The sequence below is a fragment of the Wolffia australiana genome, chromosome 4 (genome assembly GCF_029677425.1).
Source record: "Wolffia australiana isolate 7733 chromosome 4, ASM2967742v1".
Taxonomy (NCBI): domain Eukaryota; kingdom Viridiplantae; phylum Streptophyta; class Magnoliopsida; order Alismatales; family Araceae; genus Wolffia; species Wolffia australiana.
Window position 1 is genome coordinate 21,634,582 of NC_135838.1, and position 16,954 is coordinate 21,651,535.

The 16,954-nt window shown below is 40.6% G+C and overlaps 2 protein-coding genes across 5 annotated transcripts; both read right to left on the reverse strand.

The window, feature by feature from the left end:
• Positions 1–5,290: 5,290 nt before the first annotated feature.
• LOC144702369 (uncharacterized) lies at positions 5,291–11,887 on the reverse strand. Of its 4 annotated transcripts, none has more exons than XM_078574392.1 (11): positions 11,753–11,887; positions 11,383–11,445; positions 11,188–11,317; positions 11,003–11,119; positions 10,640–10,927; positions 9,532–9,924; positions 8,929–9,027; positions 8,795–8,854; positions 8,365–8,451; positions 8,159–8,287; positions 5,291–5,758 (listed from the first exon to the last, which is right to left on the reverse strand). In XM_078574392.1, the coding sequence occupies exons 2-11, from the start codon at positions 11,397–11,399 to the stop codon at positions 5,423–5,425; spliced, it is 1,656 nt and encodes a 551-aa protein (XP_078430518.1). In that variant the 5' UTR covers positions 11,400–11,445; positions 11,753–11,887; the 3' UTR covers positions 5,291–5,422. The 4 variants fall into 4 exon arrangements, with proteins under 4 accessions (XP_078430518.1, XP_078430517.1, XP_078430515.1 ...); XM_078574391.1 differs by having other exon boundaries at positions 11,383–11,498; positions 11,753–11,883; XM_078574389.1 differs by having other exon boundaries at positions 11,383–11,520; positions 11,753–11,853.
• On the reverse strand, positions 11,645–14,329 carry LOC144702370 (DNA-directed RNA polymerase subunit beta (DUF616)). Its single transcript, XM_078574393.1, has 6 exons — positions 13,923–14,329; positions 13,205–13,422; positions 12,735–12,911; positions 12,503–12,658; positions 12,113–12,389; positions 11,645–12,016 (listed from the first exon to the last, which is right to left on the reverse strand). Exons 1-6 carry the CDS (start codon positions 14,269–14,271, stop codon positions 11,781–11,783), a joined length of 1,413 nt encoding a protein of 470 aa, XP_078430519.1. The 5' UTR covers positions 14,272–14,329; the 3' UTR covers positions 11,645–11,780.
• Positions 14,330–16,954: the final 2,625 nt, after the last annotated feature.

The following is a 16,954-nucleotide window of genomic DNA, read 5'->3' on the forward strand; positions in this document are numbered from 1 at the left end:
AACTTCTCTTTTGCTTGCCTAGTCACTACTAATCAGTTTGCGATTAATGGAATGGGGTGAAGATGGTGTATCTTATTACACACCAACTGATTTAAAGACAATGGATGATGTCATAATGGATGACATCGAGGCTTCCGACCATCAAATATTACCTCTTGTCTTGAAGTATACACCAAAAATAGTGACAATTATTAAAATTTTAACTTACAAAAAAAAGACATAGAAATGACCAGGGATAAGACTAGGAGCAGATCAAAGTTATAGATGCTCTTGAAAGCATGTAATATCAAGGAAAGCACAGATCTACATCCTCATATTGATGTGAAACTGATCTTATATTATTTTTACAATAAACTCAAAAATTTATGCTGATCTGCAGAGGAAGAAAAGTAATTTTGTTGGACCCCGTTGTGCGTGTGGATCTGAATTTATCATTTATTAACCAACCAAAATATTAGAAAGCTTTCTCCTTTTATGCAATTTTTTTGTTCCAAGTAGGAAGACAGTAAAATGCATAGAAGCATTCAGGCGAGAAAAGTCAAAGCTCAAAGAGTTGCTCAAACATATAGAAAAATTGACACTCACAATGGACACTTTGACACTTCCAACCGAGTTGCCATAATTAGGATCAATGTGCATTGAATTGATGAAACATGGATACTTCATGAACAATCTCTCAGTGTTCTTCAGTTAATTAGTTATCATCAAGCTGCATACTTGATGAAGTGGATACACACCATGGTGAAGGACAATAATCTCAACAGGACAAATTCTTATTAATAAATTATTGTTTATTAACTAAATGAGTTTTTTTCTCTTTAGGCAGATGACTGCTATCACAACAGGAAATCCCAATAATAAAACCATGGTTGAGATATAAGAAATTTTCATGAATGTTACTGATATATATTTCACCAACCAATACCATGCACGACACATGATCTAAACTTGGTAGTGCAACAAGACTTGAAGGAGCTAGCTATTTAAATTTTATTTTAATTTTATAATTCTAATGTTTATTTCAAAATTAGTCAGTACATACGTTTATTCATATGAGAGGAGAGTCAAGCTTTCTTTGTGAATCTCATGATGACCAAATGTTCATTTTAGTAATATTCAGCTTCCATTCAAAGAAGTTATTTATAACCTTTGAAAACTTGTCATTGTAGATGGAGATTCAACACAAAGAGCTCACTGCTATCATACTTTATGCCAGTTTTTTCATGGAAGATTGGAACTTGCTCATTGAAGATGTTCCCATCAGGTGAAACTCCACATATGAAAATATTGAAGCCGCATGTGAGAAGAGAACTGTACTAGATAAGATGATGAACGATTATATCAATGCAGCCAAAGTAAGAGAGGGATGTATTGAAAAGAATTTCATTTGAATTTGAAGGTTTTTGTCATGCTAGTAACACATTCTCACAGTCATTGACCACTATTGTGTTTACTATGTTGGCGATGCACCAACAACTATTATATCAATTGCAATCTCCAACTCATTTGATGGATAGTCCTGTCTATCTCCAAAGGTTGCTTGGCGATGAACAAACTAGTTTGCTCAAAAGTCAATACACTGCCACAAAGAAGTTGATAGATTGTCAACATCATTTGAAGTTGAAGCCTGTGTTCCACATGGCAACAATGTTAGACCCTAGAAAGAGGCTTAAGTTATCCCTCATGACACCAAGTTTTTTTTATGCATTATACTGTGAAATTTCTAAAAAAAATCCATACATCAAATCCAAAAAAACAAGCAAACTATTCAAGATCAACCATCTATAGTTTTGAAGGACTAAAAATGGATGATTTCATTGACGGTAACTAAGAAAACAAGCATAGCGTAAGTCAAATATAAAATAGACATGAACTGGATAAGTGTAGTCAATGTTTTGAAGGAATAATAATATTTTAAATACTATTACTTCAAAATATTATTATGTTAGAGAAAAAAAGCATGTTTAAGTCAATGGTCCTCATGAGGACACACCGAAATGGTTTCAATGCTTGCAAAGGAGTTCCTCTCTACTTATGCCTCAAGTGCACTATCAGAGTATCTTTCTTCAGCAAAAGGAGGGATCGTCACTTTCTAAAGAAGATGACTTTTAGCGTACTCTATATCAATACTGATAACATTGAAGTGTCAAGTTCTAAAAAAATTTTATTACAAAGCGGAAGATGCTGAAGTGGGGGAAACTAAAGAGGAGAATGATGATGATAAAAAAAAGTACTATTATTTAATTTTTTGGGTTTTTCTTTTTTTTAATTTTTCATTTTATTCTTTATGTGTATATGCTTCTTGATGTGTTATGAATGGATTGAAACTAGAATAAACTTTAGGTAGCGTTTAGGTACTTGCTAAGAATTGGAATCATACTATGGTCGTCCATTGGTTTTTTCTATCTTCCATTGATCAATGTGTCATATTGACAGTATGACAGCATAATACTTGGACTCGTCCAAGATCCTATGCATATTTGTTTATTTGACATCCTCCATCAAACTCGTGTCAAATTGCATCATCAGAGTCACCAAAATGTGTGCACCAATTGGCCTTGTAGTCTGTACCAAGCACCCAATGTATTTTCCTTTTCCAAAAATATGGAATAATCGTGTATCAACATTTCCAACATGTTAACAATGCATTATTATTATTATTTTCATAGGAAAAAATTCCTTCAACACCATGAGTCCAACATGTCGGTTTCAATGCATTAAAATAATCAATTTTTTATCCTATCATTGTTTGCCTTTAAGCACGTTAAACAAGAAGCTGATTCTATTATGATTGGCCAATTATGAATCATGAATCCTGATGCAATAATGACACATAGTTTATTCGTTGACACAGCTAATGGTTGATGTTACCAAATTACAAAACTTGGTAAAAAGACATTAAATTCCACAAAAACCTCTTTAAAATATATAAATATTTAAAATACTATTATTCCTTTATAAATGAATTTATTAATATTAATTTCAAGAAAATTATAGAAACGACAAAAACATTAAAAATGGAACATCAGTCTATATATATATATATAGATGATTTCCAAACTGATAACATTCACATATGATAAAATTAATGTGAGTAAGCTTGTAGGAGTGAATAAATTCAATGTATATTGTTTTGGGATGCACACAAAACAATCTTGGAGCTTGGTAGGCCCTCCCAAGGCTATCATAAACACCAGGTGTAAGTGGATCTTTAAAAAAAGATTGGTCCTGATTGACAAGATGACACTTTGAGACCAACATTGATGGAGAAAGATTATCAGCAAAGATAAATGTTTGACTACGATAAAAGAATATCATCAATTTCCATGATAATGTAAATAAAAATTATGTTATCCATAGTGGCACACTATGATTATGAAATCAAGGGAATGGATGTCAAGATTGTCTTCCTCAGTAGAAAGATATGTGTACGAGACAACCTTAAGGTTATACATCCCACCTTTGGTAGTTGCAAAGGTCCAATTTTGTATTGAATCAAGCTTCCATAAGTTCCCATTTGGTATTTCACAAAATAACCAAAATTTATGACTTTATTAAGAATGAAGATGAGTAATGTGTGTGTAAGTAATAGTGGATGCACAATCATTTTTATAACCTTTTATGTAGGTGACATTCTACTAATTGGAAATAATGTAGGAATGTTGGCCTTTGTAAAATAATGAATATCAAATAGCTTATCCATGTAATATTTTGGATAAGTAACCTACTTATCAAGAATACTAATTTATAGAGATAGTCAAGGGGGTTGTTAGGTTTTTCCTAATCCAGGTACATAGAACTCATTACCAAAGGCTCACATATTGATGAGCCATGGATTTTGGATCTCCAAAGAGCATTCAGTCAATACTCTAACAGAGACAAAAGATAAAAATAACCCCTTGTGCCTCGACAACTCAGCTAATCACCTACAATATGTTATGCAAAAGGCCTAATAAGGCCTCTCTTCTAAGAGTTGTGAGCAAAATGTTGTTTGATCTAGGAGGAGACACAAGGATGTGAGCTGTATTCTCAATTATTTAAGTACAAATGAAAGATATATTTCTAGATTATGCGGGTGAGTTGAGACTGAGGTTACACAATTTGAGCGTTTAATTGAATGTTGATGACAAAAAGTCTATATCTGGCTTTTTGATTACGCTAACTGAAGATACAACCTATTGGAAAAAGTTGCAAGTGGACTTACCCCAAACTGAATACATCATGAAAACTGATATCGCACAACCTGTAAACAATATTGGCATTATTTATTTTATCGTAGACATCATTCCATTGTTTCCGACACCAAAGGGGATGTTGCACAAGTAAAAGAGCCATGGCCCACCTCAATTAATCACTTTGACTCTCATAATCATGTATAATCTTTGTGACAGTAAGCATAGTTATTATGTTAATTGCCACCATCTTGTGACAACTTAGGTTCTGCCTTGGCCCCAGGCAGTGCTTGTTATCTTTACCTTGTGAGGAGACAAATATCAATATGTATAAATTAATTTAATTATATACCTCTCTCCTTGTTATTCCCTTTGTTTTCTTCTGTTTATCTGCTAGATACATCACATCATATATTCCTGAGTATTGGCCTGATGGCTTTAAAAATAAAATAAATAAATACATGACTAAACGGACTCTGACTCCCTCTCCTTTCCCCACTCTCTCACTTTCTCTCTCCCTGCCTCCCCTCTCCCCACTCTCTCTCCCTTCTCTTTCTCACTTTTTCTCTCCCCTCCCTATCCTTTCTCTCTACCTCTTTCTCTCACTTGCTCTCTCCCTCCCTTCTCTTTCCCTCACTTTTTCTCTCCCCTCCCTATCCTTTCTCTCTCTACCTCTCTCTCCCTTCTCTTTCTCTTACTTTTTCTCTCCCCTCCCTATCCTTTCTCTCTCTACCTCTTTCTCCCAATTGCTCTCTCTCTCCCTTCTCTTTCTCTCCCCCTCCCTATCCTTTCTCTCTCTACCTCTCTCTCACTTGCTCTCTCTCCCTTCTCTTTCTCTCGCTTTTTCTCTCCCCCTCCCTATCCTTTCTCTCACTTGCTCTCTCTCTCCCTTCTCTTTCTCTCACTTTTTCTCTCCCCCTCCCTATCCTTTCTCTCACTTGCTCTCTCTCTCCCTTCTCTTTCTCTCACTTTTTCTCTCCCCCTCCCTATCCTTTCTCTCTCTACCTCTTTCTCTCACTTTTTCTCTCCCCCTTCCCTATCATTTCTCTCTCTCTACCTCTTTCTCTCACTTTCTCTCTGTCTCCCTCTTCCTTTCTCTTACTTCTCTCTTCTCTCCATACTCTCTACTCTCCACTATCATTGTACAGAGAGGGCCCAGAACAAGCCCAAGAGACAGATGGGAGATAAACAATGGGAGGAGGGAGTGGAGGATTTGAGCTTTGTGGGCAAAGGACAGAGGATCAGTAGAGTCAGTGGTGGCGCTTGTGGAGGTCGAGGTTGGCGAGGGGCCTGGTGAGCAAGTAGCGGAAGGCAAAGGAGTGAGGCACCCACTCAATGACCTTGTGGGAGCCGGCGCGCTGGCAGCGGCGCATGGCCATCTGAATTGTCTGAGGGAGGTAGCGGCGGATGAGAGTCAAGAGGCCCTCCGTGGTCAGCCCTGCGTGCTTGGCGAACTCTTCGACCAGCCTGGGCAGCAGAATCTTCTGCTCCTTGCGTATGCTCACCGCCGCCCGCAAGTACTCGTCCCTCGCCCGCTCCAGCTCTGCCTGTATCCTCTTCACCGTGTACACCCGCACCTGCCAACACTTTCCTCCCTTGTCAACCATGCCTACTATTTCCCAAAGAGTGAGAGATAAGAAGATAGACACAGATAGAGAGAGATGAAGAGAGAGAAAGGGAGAAAATGAAAGTGAGACAAGAGAGATAAAAGTAGGGAGAGAGAGAGATAAAGAATGACGGATAAAATGAAAGTGAGACAAGAGAGATAAAAGTAGGGAGAGAGAGAGAGAGATAAAGAATGAGGGAGAAAATGAAAGTGAGACAGAGAGATAAAAGTAGGGAGAGAGAGAGAGAGATAAAGAATGACGGAGAAAATGAAAGTGAGACGGAGAGATAAAAGTAGGGAGATAGAGAGAGATAAAGAATGACGGAGGAAATGAAAATGAGACGGAGAGATATAAGTAGGGAGACAGAGAGAGATAAAGAATGACGGAGAAAATGAAAATGAGACAGATAAAAGTAGGGAGAGAGAGAAAGAATGACGGAAAAAATAAAATGAGACAGATATAAAAGTAGGGAGAGAGAGAGAGAGAGATTAAGTATGACGGAGAAAATAAAAATGAGACAGAGATAAAAGTAGGGAGAGAGAGAGAGAGAGAAAGTATGATGGAGAAAATGAAAATGAGACGGAGAGATATAAGTAGGGAGACAGAGAGAGATAAAGAATGACGGAGAAAATGAAAATGAGACAGATAAAAGTAGGGAGAGAGAGAAAGAATGACGGAAAAAATAAAATGAGACAGATATAAAAGTAGGGAGAGAGAGAGAGAGAGAGATTAAGTATGACGGAGAAAATAAAAATGAGACAGAGATAAAAGTAGGGAGAGAGAGAGAGAGAGAGAAAGTATGATGGAGAAAATGAAAATGAGACGGAGAGATATAAGTAGGGAGACAGAGAGAGATAAAGAATGACGGAGAAAATGAAAATGAGACAGATAAAAGTAGGGAGAGAGAGAAAGAATGACGGAAAAAATAAAATGAGACAGATATAAAAGTAGGGAGAGAGAGAGAGAGAGAGAGATTATGATGGAGAAAATAAAAATGAGACAGAGATAAAAGTAGGGAGAGAGAGAGAGAGAGAGAGAGAAAGTATGATGGAGAAAATGAAAATGAGACAGAGATAAAAGTAGGGAGAGAGAGAGAGAGAGAGAAAGTATGACGGAGAAAATGAAAATGAGACAGAGATAAAAGTAGGGAGAGAGAGAGAGAGAAAGTATGACGGAGAAAATGAAAATGAGACAGATAAAAGTAGGGAGAGAGAGAGAGAGAGAAAGTATGACGGAGAAAATGAAAATGAGACAGAGATAAAAGTAGGGAGAGAGAGAGAGAGAGAAAGTATGACGGAGAAAATGAAAGTGAGACAGAGAAAATTAGAGAGAAAGAGAGAGATAAAAGGGAGAAAGAGAGAAAGAGACAGAAAGACGAAGGGATATGAGAGGAAAAGAAAGAACGAAAGATAGCGTGAGAGAGAAAAAGGTAAGGGAGAAAAAAAGGAAGAAAGAAAGGGGGAGAAGGGATAAGAAAGAGAGAGAGAGATAGAGTTAGAGGTAAGAAGGTAAAGAAATATAGAGTTGGAGGAGAGGAGATAAAGAAAGAGAAAGCATAGGAGAAAGAGAGAGAGAGAGAGAGAGAGAGAGAGATGAGAGAGACAGATGAAGAGAAAAGGAGAGAGAGAGATGAGAGAGACAGATGAAGAGAAAAGGAGAGAGAGACAGATGAAGAGAAAAAGAGAGAGATAGAGATGAGAGATATAGAAGAAGAGAAAAAGAGAGAGATAGAGATGAAAGGGACAGATGAAGATAAAAAGAGAGAGATAGAGATGAGAGGGACAGATGACGAGAAAAAGAGAGATAGAGATGAGAGGGACAGATGACGAGAAAAAGAGAGAGATTGAGATGCGAGAGGGAGATGAAAAGAAAAAGACAGAGATAGAGATGAGAGAGACAGATGAAGAGAAACAGAGAGAGATAGAGGTGAGAGAGACAAATGAAGAGCAAAAGAAAGGGATAGAGATACGAGAGACAGATGAAGACAAAGAGAGAGAAATGGAGATGAGAGAGACAGATGAAGACAAAGAAAGAGATAGAGATTAGAGAAACAGATGAAGACAGAGAGATGGAGATAAGAGAGACAGATGAAGACAGAGAGAGAGAAAGAGATGAGAGGGACAGATGAAGACAAAGAGAGAGAGAAAGAGATGAGAGAAACAGGTGAAGAGAAAAAAGAGAGAAAGAGATGAGAGAGATAGATGAAGACAGAGAGAGAGAGAAAGAGTTGAGAGAGACAGATGAAGACAAAGAGAGAGAGAAAGAGAGGAGAGAGACAGAAGAAGAGAAAAAGAGAGAGATAGAGATGAGAGAGAAAGAGAGAGAAATAAGGAGAACAAGGGATAAGAAGAAAGATATGGAGAGAGAGAGAGAGAGAACCGCTGGATCGGAGAGGCTGCCAGCGCACAGAGCAAAGTGTAGGAGGGGCTCAGTGCAAGCAATGGAGTAAGCCTGCAAGTCATCTGCCTTTTTCGTCTTAAGGCCTCCTGAAAGAAATGCGGGAAGCCACTGAAAAGACCAAAAACGGATTAGTCACTCCACATTGCAAAGGCAAATTTAAAAATCAAGATACAAGTGAAGCAGACCTGAGCAGGCCGATGGGTGCGGCACCTGAGGATGGTGCTCTGAATGGCATCAGCAGTGACGATGCGCCCTCCCACATTGCAGCCGGCCTGAGGAAGAAGGTGAGTCTTGAATAAAGCTCATGGACGGATGATGAAAACAGTTTGGGACGGGCGGAACAGGACTGAAAGGGCTTCCACTCGGTCATCTGTGACTGGCTTGTTGCTTCGTTCCGTTCCCATCCGAGGGGTTGGATGGAACGGATGACGGACCAGACATCAAAACAGTTATAAATTGAACTAATTGAACAGTTGGGGTTTTCATTCCGTCTCCGTTCCGAGGTCATGATGGCTGACTGATGACAGATTGGACACCGTCCCATTCCGTTTACCATCCGCCCACTAGACTTACCCATGAGAAAGACTAAGAAAATCTTTTGAACAACTCCCAAACCTTGAACAGCAAGCCCAATCGCTTTGGACTGCTCCGAGCCACCCCGTGGATCAAGTGCGCCTGATATCCATCATTGTTCCAGAAATATCAGCGATAAATCTCAACAAGAGGATGAATATGAGCATGACTCTCACCTGCATCATTGAGGCATTGTGGATGTTGAGCCAGAAGGCAACTCTTTCTTCGTGATTCAGCTTCCTCGGGTCCACTGACTCCAATCGACTGGCCAAAGACCTGTAACAGTCTCCGACGGATGATGATAATGATCATGATAATTATGATAACAGTGATCATGATGATCATGATTAAGAGGATGATGATGAGGATGACAATGATGATGATGATCAAGAAAGGTGACGACGATGATGATCATGAACAAGAAGATGATGATGAATGATGAATATGAAGAAGATGAAGATGACAACGATGATGATCGTGATCATGAAGAAGAAAATGATGACAATGATGATGATGATGACAACGATGATGATCACGATCGTGACGAAGATGACAATAATGATTATCATGATCATGAACATAATGACGGAGAAGAAGAAGATGATGATGACAATGATGATGATCATGCTGATGATGTTGATGATGCTCTTGAAGGTGATAAGGAGGGAGAAGAAGCTAAAAAAAAAAGATGATAATGATGATGATGAAGAAGAAGACTAAGATGATGACGATGATGACAAGGATGATGCTGGGGAGGATAAGAAAAAGAAGAGTGCTTTCTTATATTTGACGAGCAGGTCTTCAATGTCAGAGAGACGATCGGCAGTGAGACAGACAGCGGGGACTTCGATCATGAGATTGTAAGGCCCACTGAACTCCTTTAGACCTTCTACTCGGAAGGGATTCTCGAGGCAGGCGTCCACGGAGCCGGGCTCCCCTTGGTACTGAGGCGAGAACGGGCCCATGGAGGAGAAGGACGAGCCGGGGGAGGATGAGGGCGGCCCCCCTGCAGAACGACCCTGCGGCGCGTCTGCTAGCTTGCCGTAGATGGCACCCATGCACCTCACCAGATCCTCCGATATCTTGTTTGGAGTCTCCGGCAGATGCTCCGCCATGCTCTTTCCCAGGAACTCCACCAGGCAGATCACCTCCCCTCTCCCCCCTCGATCCCGCTGCCACATCAAAGATGAACATTAAGCTGACAATAATGATGATCAAGATGATGATGATAGAGGAGAAGAAGAAAAAGACGATGATGATGAAGGAGGAGAAGAAGAAAAAGACGATGATGATAAGTATGAAGATGATGATGATGATGATGATGGAGGAGGAGATGAAGAAAAAGACCATAATGATGGGGATGATGATGATGATAAGGATGAAGATGATGATGATGATGATGATGATGATGATGATGATGAAGGAGGAGGAGAAGAAGAAAAAGACGATAATGATGGGGATGAGGAATGATGATGATGATGATGATGATGAAGGAGGAGGAGAAGAAGAAAAAGACGATAATGATGGGGATGAGGAATGATGATGATGATGGAGGAGGAGAAGAAGAAGAAAAAGACGATTATGATGGGGATGAGCAATGATGATGATAAGGATGAAGATGATGATGATGATGATGATGGAGGAGAAGAAGAAAAAGACGATAATGATGGGGATGATGATGATAAGGATGAAGATGATGATAATGATGATGATGATGATGAAGACTATGACAATGAAAAAGAAGAAGAAGAAGATGATGATGACGATGATGATGATGATGATGGAGAAGACTACAACGATGAAGACGAAGAAGATGCTGAGGTTGATGATGATGATGACGACGGAGAAGAAGATGATGACGGTGTCGGTGGTGATGAGGGGCCTTACATCGAGAGAGGAAGCTCGAGCAGAGAAAAGGGAGCGCTGAGACAGAGCAGAGTGGCTTCGGTGGGTGGAGAAGGAGCTTTTCCGAGCATGGCCAGCCAAATCCGACGAGCTCCTGAGCCTCAGCGAGGGATCAGCCTGAAGCTCAGGCATTTCCTGCACAATCATGGAGGAAGACGGCGAGAGAGGCAGCTCCTCAAACACCCTCCGGTACAGACAAAGGAGATACTGCTCCAGATGCTTCACCTCCACCTCCAACACCGCGATCTCTCGAATAAGCTCCTTCGTGGGCTGAAAAACACAGAAAACTATCAGAGATCTCCGCTCAATCACCCTCCGAAATTAGGGTTTTTCAAGGAAGCAGACCTTGGGCATCGCGCAATCTACGGGGACATCCACTGAGCAGGATCTAAAGCCCAATGCCTTCTCCAGAGCGTGGCGAAGCGCAAACTGGCGTTGCAGCCGCTTCTCCAGCTCCTGGATCTGAGAGAACAGATCACGAAGCTCCGTAAACTCGATCGATCTCCCCGCTCAATCGAAAATGCGGGTACCTCAATCTGCAAGTTGCTTTGAGCCTCAGAGTCCGAAGATTCCGTTCCGGAAGGCAATGCAAGCGACGGGCTCGCGATTTTCGCCATGGGAAAACCAGAATCTTCTTCCGCGAATCTCCCCTCCGAATCGCTGAAAACCAAACGACCCCAAAATCTTAGAACACAGCAAGAACACAGAGCACAAGGATGACGTACCTCTCGAAGCCCATCATCCACCAAGTCAAAGCATATTCGCCGCCGCAAAGCTCCCCAAGAAAGCTGTCGGAAGAGGAAAAGAAAGCCGCAAAGCATAATTCGCCGTCACGGCTGGTCTGCATTTATACACCCAGAACCCTTGCCCCATTCTATCAGTCTCTCAGCCTCGAATTTCGGGGCGAGCAGAGCACAGTACGAGCTCCGGCGACTACCCAATTTAATAAATAACGTATTTTTGCTGTAAGCGGACCCCATCCCGATGAAGAACTTCAACAACTCAAGCTACCCATTAACGGAAAAGACGAGGAGATCTCGATACAGACAATTTAATCATCTGGGTAAATAAGAAGAGAGAGGAAAGATGGCGCACCAGCAAGAACGGGGTTCTTCTTCTGCCGTTATTTTCCTCCCGCGAGGGGCTTGACTTTCCGGCGGTGACCCATGCTGTTGACCATGTCCTTGCGCGTGCAGACAGGAAAAATGTTGACTTCCTGTAAGCCGAGCCGGCGGAGCACGTAAGGGAAGCTAAGCTGGTCCCTCGAGGTGAAGCGGACGACTTCGTTGAACCAGATGCACATCAGCAGGTTTGTCCCCGGCGTGTGCTCCCGCACGATAATCGACGCCTCCGCCAGCGCTGCTCGGCGCCCATCCACTTAATATTATTAAACGAAATACTATTGAATGAAAGATTGGATCTTTATTGAATGGGTTGAGTTATTTATTTATTTACCCTTCTTCCCGTTGAATCTCTTATCATCGGAGAAGCCGTCGCGCCGGTACTGGTTTAGCTGGATCTGCACCTCCCCCGGGGAGGCCTTGTTCTTCTTCACGACGGCCCTTCCTTCTTCGAATACGCTGCTGCGGGCCCCATGCTCGGAGATTGCCAGCGTGGCACCGACACGCCATAGAAGCGCCTCCAGCACAGCAAGTGGGTCCCTCCTGAACTGTGACTTGGCGTCCACCCATATGGAATATCGCGCCCTGGGAAACAGCCGGTGGCTGAGCATCTATAAATATAAGAGAATTTATCAATAATTTTAAAAAAATAAACTTTTTCAGGAGAATTTATCCAGATTCTCATTTTCCTTGAGAATTTAATAAGATTAAGGTGAATGTTGACCTTGGGAATCTTCCCGTTGAGGCGTTGGTCGGAGAAGGGTAGATCTCTGACGACGACGATGCGCCATTTTCCGATCATGTGGTCAACGTTGATTCTTACTGACTCTGCTTGCTGGGCAGCGACGGTGATCTCGTCCCAGAACGCCACGTAGCACACCTGAAGTTGGGTGGTCAACGGTGGTTTCAAACGCTGACCATGGGAGCGCAGCAAAAGGAATTGCGGGTTGACCCACCTTGGTCAACGATGCCTTGGTCATGCCAATGGGCTGGTAGAGGTCGTCGCCGCCGCCAAAGGCGCATGTGGAGACGACAGCTTCGCACGTGTGCATGAAGTTCTTGTCCTCTTCAGAGATCTTGAATCCCCCCGACTCATTGTAGAATCCGCAATGGACGGAGACCGTCTCCCTAACCTGAGATTATTAAACATTATAGTTCTTATTTTCTGGATCCTGAACTCAATATTCTGCAAATTGCGACATTTTAAAATACATCATTTTTTTCCCGAAAGAGGAAAACTATTGCAAGTCCAGAAATATTGGATGAAAGCACAACAGGGTCAGCCGAAAGAAGAGAAAAAATTCAGGGGCGGAAACCACCAATAAAAAGATAAAACATAAGCAACTACAGTAAAAATAGATTTTTCTTGATTTAATAAGCGAAATAAAGCAAATACGTTGACAATTTTAAAGATATAGATGTTAACCTTAAAACTTTCTTCCCTTTCATCCATCGTTTGCACGCCAGTAAATTGATTGAACCTATTATTTTCAGTCTGCTGATGCAATAACGAAGTATTGTCACCCGTAGAGGGCGTCCCAGAAGCCGATTTGTACAGCATTTTTTTAACGGGGAAGTTGGACTTGGCACTTGCAGGGAACTTCAACTGCTCTATTTCTCCAGGACTCAAGATCTTCAAGCAAGCTGATAACAGTAATCGATAGATAATATTCAGCAACAGGATTTATCCGGACTAAATTTCGACAAAAATGAACTAGTTTATAATTTTAAAAAAAGGCAAACAGTGTTGCATATATTCCAATAACACCAGGGGATATCACTCTCTATTTTGTAACCAGAGACGCATCCAATATTTACAACCTAGCGCATTAGATAATGTAAATAAATTACACCTTGTATCATTAATCTGCCGAGGTTCAAAGAACTTGGAAATAATAGTCGACGATGGATAGTCAAATGATCCCTAAAAATCTATCAGCCCTTTCATCAGTATATAAAGGAGGAAAAAAAAGGAAAAACCCGGAAGACCTTAACTGATAGTTACTGAAATCACACCATGTCTTTGGGAGACATTAGACTAAAACATTGCGGAAGGCTCTTTCAAAATATGTATCGAATTAGTATGAATTCCTATGTAACCTTTGAAAATTAAGCGAAAACAGAAGCGGCCGCAAGCAACTCACGCTCTCTGACGCCATTGACGACCCTCGTCATAGGATTGAGCCGGTTGAGGTTTCCCAGATACTTTTGAACCTCTTCCTGACTATCCTTTGCTTCCACAACCACTCCACCGTCCTCATTTTTCCAGTAAATCCCGGAAATCTCGTAGAATAGGAGACCAAGAGACGGAAACAGAATTAGAAGGGGCCACCACCTCTCGATCTTTCTGATGAATCTCAGGAAAATCCCGGCGGTTCCACGCACAGCGAGCTTCTTCCGCTTGTGACGGACTCGTGACCTAAATCTGAAGGAGTCGTCGGAGTCCTCGTCGGAGATGGAGATGGCGCTACCTTTGAACGAGGACGACGCCATTAGAGAGAGGAGGAGAGATCCGAAAGTTCAGAAAAAGTGACACAAGTGATAATGGGCTGGTAAAAGGTCTGATCCAATAGTCACTGAAAGGGAAGAGTGCGTTCATTTACCCATAAATAGTTCCGGATCGTCCGGGACGGGACTGGGACGGGACGGGGACGGGACGGGGACGGGACGGGGACGGGACGGGACGAAATATGACCCGTCCGACGTCCGGATTCAGTGCATGGACGAGGGAGGGGACGACTTTTCGTCCGATAGTAAGAAAACCGTCCCGTCTAGTCCTCCCAGGACGAATTTTCGTCTCAGACGAAAAAACCTATTTTATATTTTTAATATATTACATATAATTTTGACCAACGCCTCAACAGGAAGATCCCCAAGGTCAACATTCACCTTAATCTTATTAAATTCTCAAGGAAAATGAGAATCTGGATAGATTCTCCTGAAAAAGTTTTTTTAAAAAAATTATTGATAAATTCTCTTGTATTTATAGATGCTCAGCCACTGGCTGTTTCCCAGGGCGCGATATTCCATATGGGTGGACGCCAAGTCACAGCTCAGGAGGGACCCACTTGCTGTGCTGGAGGCGCTTCTATGGCGTGTCGGTGCCACGCTGGCAATCTCCGAGCATGGGGCCCGCAGCAGCGTATTCGAAGAAGGAAGGGCCGTCGTGAAGAAGAACAAGGCCTCCCCGGGGGAGGTGCAGATCCAGCTAAACCAGTACCGGCGCGACGGCTTCTCCGATGATAAGAGATTCACATTCTTAGGGAATGACGGAGGAGAAAAAATGTGAAGGGCCGTATGTACAATTATTTTTGAGCTGCGTCCGTTTGCACGCACGTAAAAAAACAGGGATATTGATGCAAATTGTCATTGTGAGGTCACGTGGCTGCATCTCAACCGTCGGATGTGAATCCGGCGGTTTTTTGTCCAGATTTGTCTGTCCAACGTCCGAGACCTCCGGACGGACGATTTTTTCGTCCCATGGGATGAAAACCGTCCCGTCCGGTGGTCCCCTGGACAATTTTTCATCCAGAAATTTGTCCATATCTTTGGACGGGTCGTTTTTTTTGTCCCGTGACAATAAAATTGTCCCATCTGCGTCCCTGCACTATACCCATAATTACTCTTGGAATAAAATCTGGTTTTTGCTGAATAAACATCTGATATATATCACTATGTTAGTAAGGAATTCATCGCATTATCTTCCTAAAGTTTATATCTTCTTATACATAGGGAAGGTGATCCCATCATGAATACACAATCATCTTTGTGGACTTATTGCTGGATTGAAGCTAAGATTAGTTGGAATCCCATGTTCAGGAGCCCAAGATAAGAATCAAAGCACAATTGTCCTCTCATAAGATGTGATTGGGGTCTCAAGTCTAAGGACCAATTAAAACAATTAAATGAAGCAGCCTAGTTGAAATTTAGGTATAAAACCTTTATATATATATATATATATAAATTCAGAAAATTCTTTCCTAAAGAGCACCCACTATCTATCATTAGTGTATCCCCACTTATGGTTACGGGATCAACTGAACTCAACTTATGAGCAGAAGTTGATAGTGTTATTTTATCTAAATATTTCAATGTCCTTATTGGATATCCTATGATGGAATATTCAAGATAGGTGTTTAGAGATAACCGATCATCATACTATGATTTCATCATAGTTCGCTAAGAATGTTCAAGTTATCACACATGCACAAAAATGAATATATTTGTATCAATAAATAGTAAACATGGGGTGGAATTTGTGGTTGGATTTCAGGTCATATATAATTCCCTCAATTATATCAAACTTATCACTTTATAATCCATAAGAGCTTAGCAATTCAAACTTTTAAGTATAATATTTGACCATAAATATACCAAATGTTGGCATATTAATGGTAGCTATCTATGAATCAAATAAGACAGTGAAAATTCATTATAGAGATAAGCTCAAACTTTGCTTGATTACGAGTATGTGATTTTTCTTTAGATGGCCAAATTGTTATTGGGTTATATTGAACATAATATTTAATTTATAAAATCTTTCACAAAATAAATTATTTGTAAGCAAGGTAAGCCTAAGAAATGTGATGGGCACTTGAGACCTTACCAAGATGACAAATAAACAACCATCCTGAATCCATAATTGATTCATTATCGAGGATGTCTCAATGTCAATCTAATTGTTTCAATACGTATCGTCCATTCGTCAAAAGGATGCTCGCACAAAATGTTCGCAAAGTGGTTTCTATCAAGAGGCTCACAAAGTAATGACCCTTCCATGATTTAATCATGTTCATTTTTTTAGATCTACACTGAATACTGTGTTATGATTTTTTAAAGAAATAATTTAAGTAATATAATCCTAAAAAAAATTAAATTCCATTAAAAAATAAATACACCCTTAATTTATGAACTAGTATCCTACTAAATACAAGATAGTGAATTATACTTACAATCACACTCATTTTAGACTTTCAGAATCACCGGCTTTTAAATAAACTATAAATTTAATTAATATTATCATTAATAAAAACATTACCGTATCATATGAAGTAAAAAAATATATCATTTAGAAGATAAAACACTTTTAGTATTATTGTAACACTACTATACAAATGATATCTTATCACAAATCCATTCATCTATAATTATTATGTGATTATCATCAAATTTTACG

What these genes read in the sequence shown, in the direction of transcription:
- LOC144702369 (XM_078574389.1), bottom strand. Translation starts at nt 11,504, where the DNA reads ATGCAGACCAGCCGTGACGGCGAATTATGCTTTGCGGCTTTCTTTTCC. An exon ending in GATTGGGCTTGCTGTTCAAG is followed by an intron (nt 8,452 to 8,794) that starts GTTTGGGAGTTG and finishes CTTCTTCCTCAG; the next exon opens with GCCGGCTGCAATGTGGGAGG. An exon ending in GCAGCCTCTCCGATCCAGCG is followed by an intron (nt 5,759 to 8,158) that starts GTTCTCTCTCTC and finishes AAGGGAGGAAAG; the next exon opens with TGTTGGCAGGTGCGGGTGTA.
- LOC144702370 (XM_078574393.1), bottom strand. Translation starts at nt 14,271, where the DNA reads ATGGCGTCGTCCTCGTTCAAAGGTAGCGCCATCTCCATCTCCGACGAG. An exon ending in CCAAGGCATCGTTGACCAAG is followed by an intron (nt 12,659 to 12,734) that starts GTGGGTCAACCC and finishes ACCCAACTTCAG; the next exon opens with GTGTGCTACGTGGCGTTCTG. An exon ending in GAGATTCAACGGGAAGAAGG is followed by an intron (nt 12,017 to 12,112) that starts GTAAATAAATAA and finishes GGCGCCGAGCAG; the next exon opens with CGCTGGCGGAGGCGTCGATT.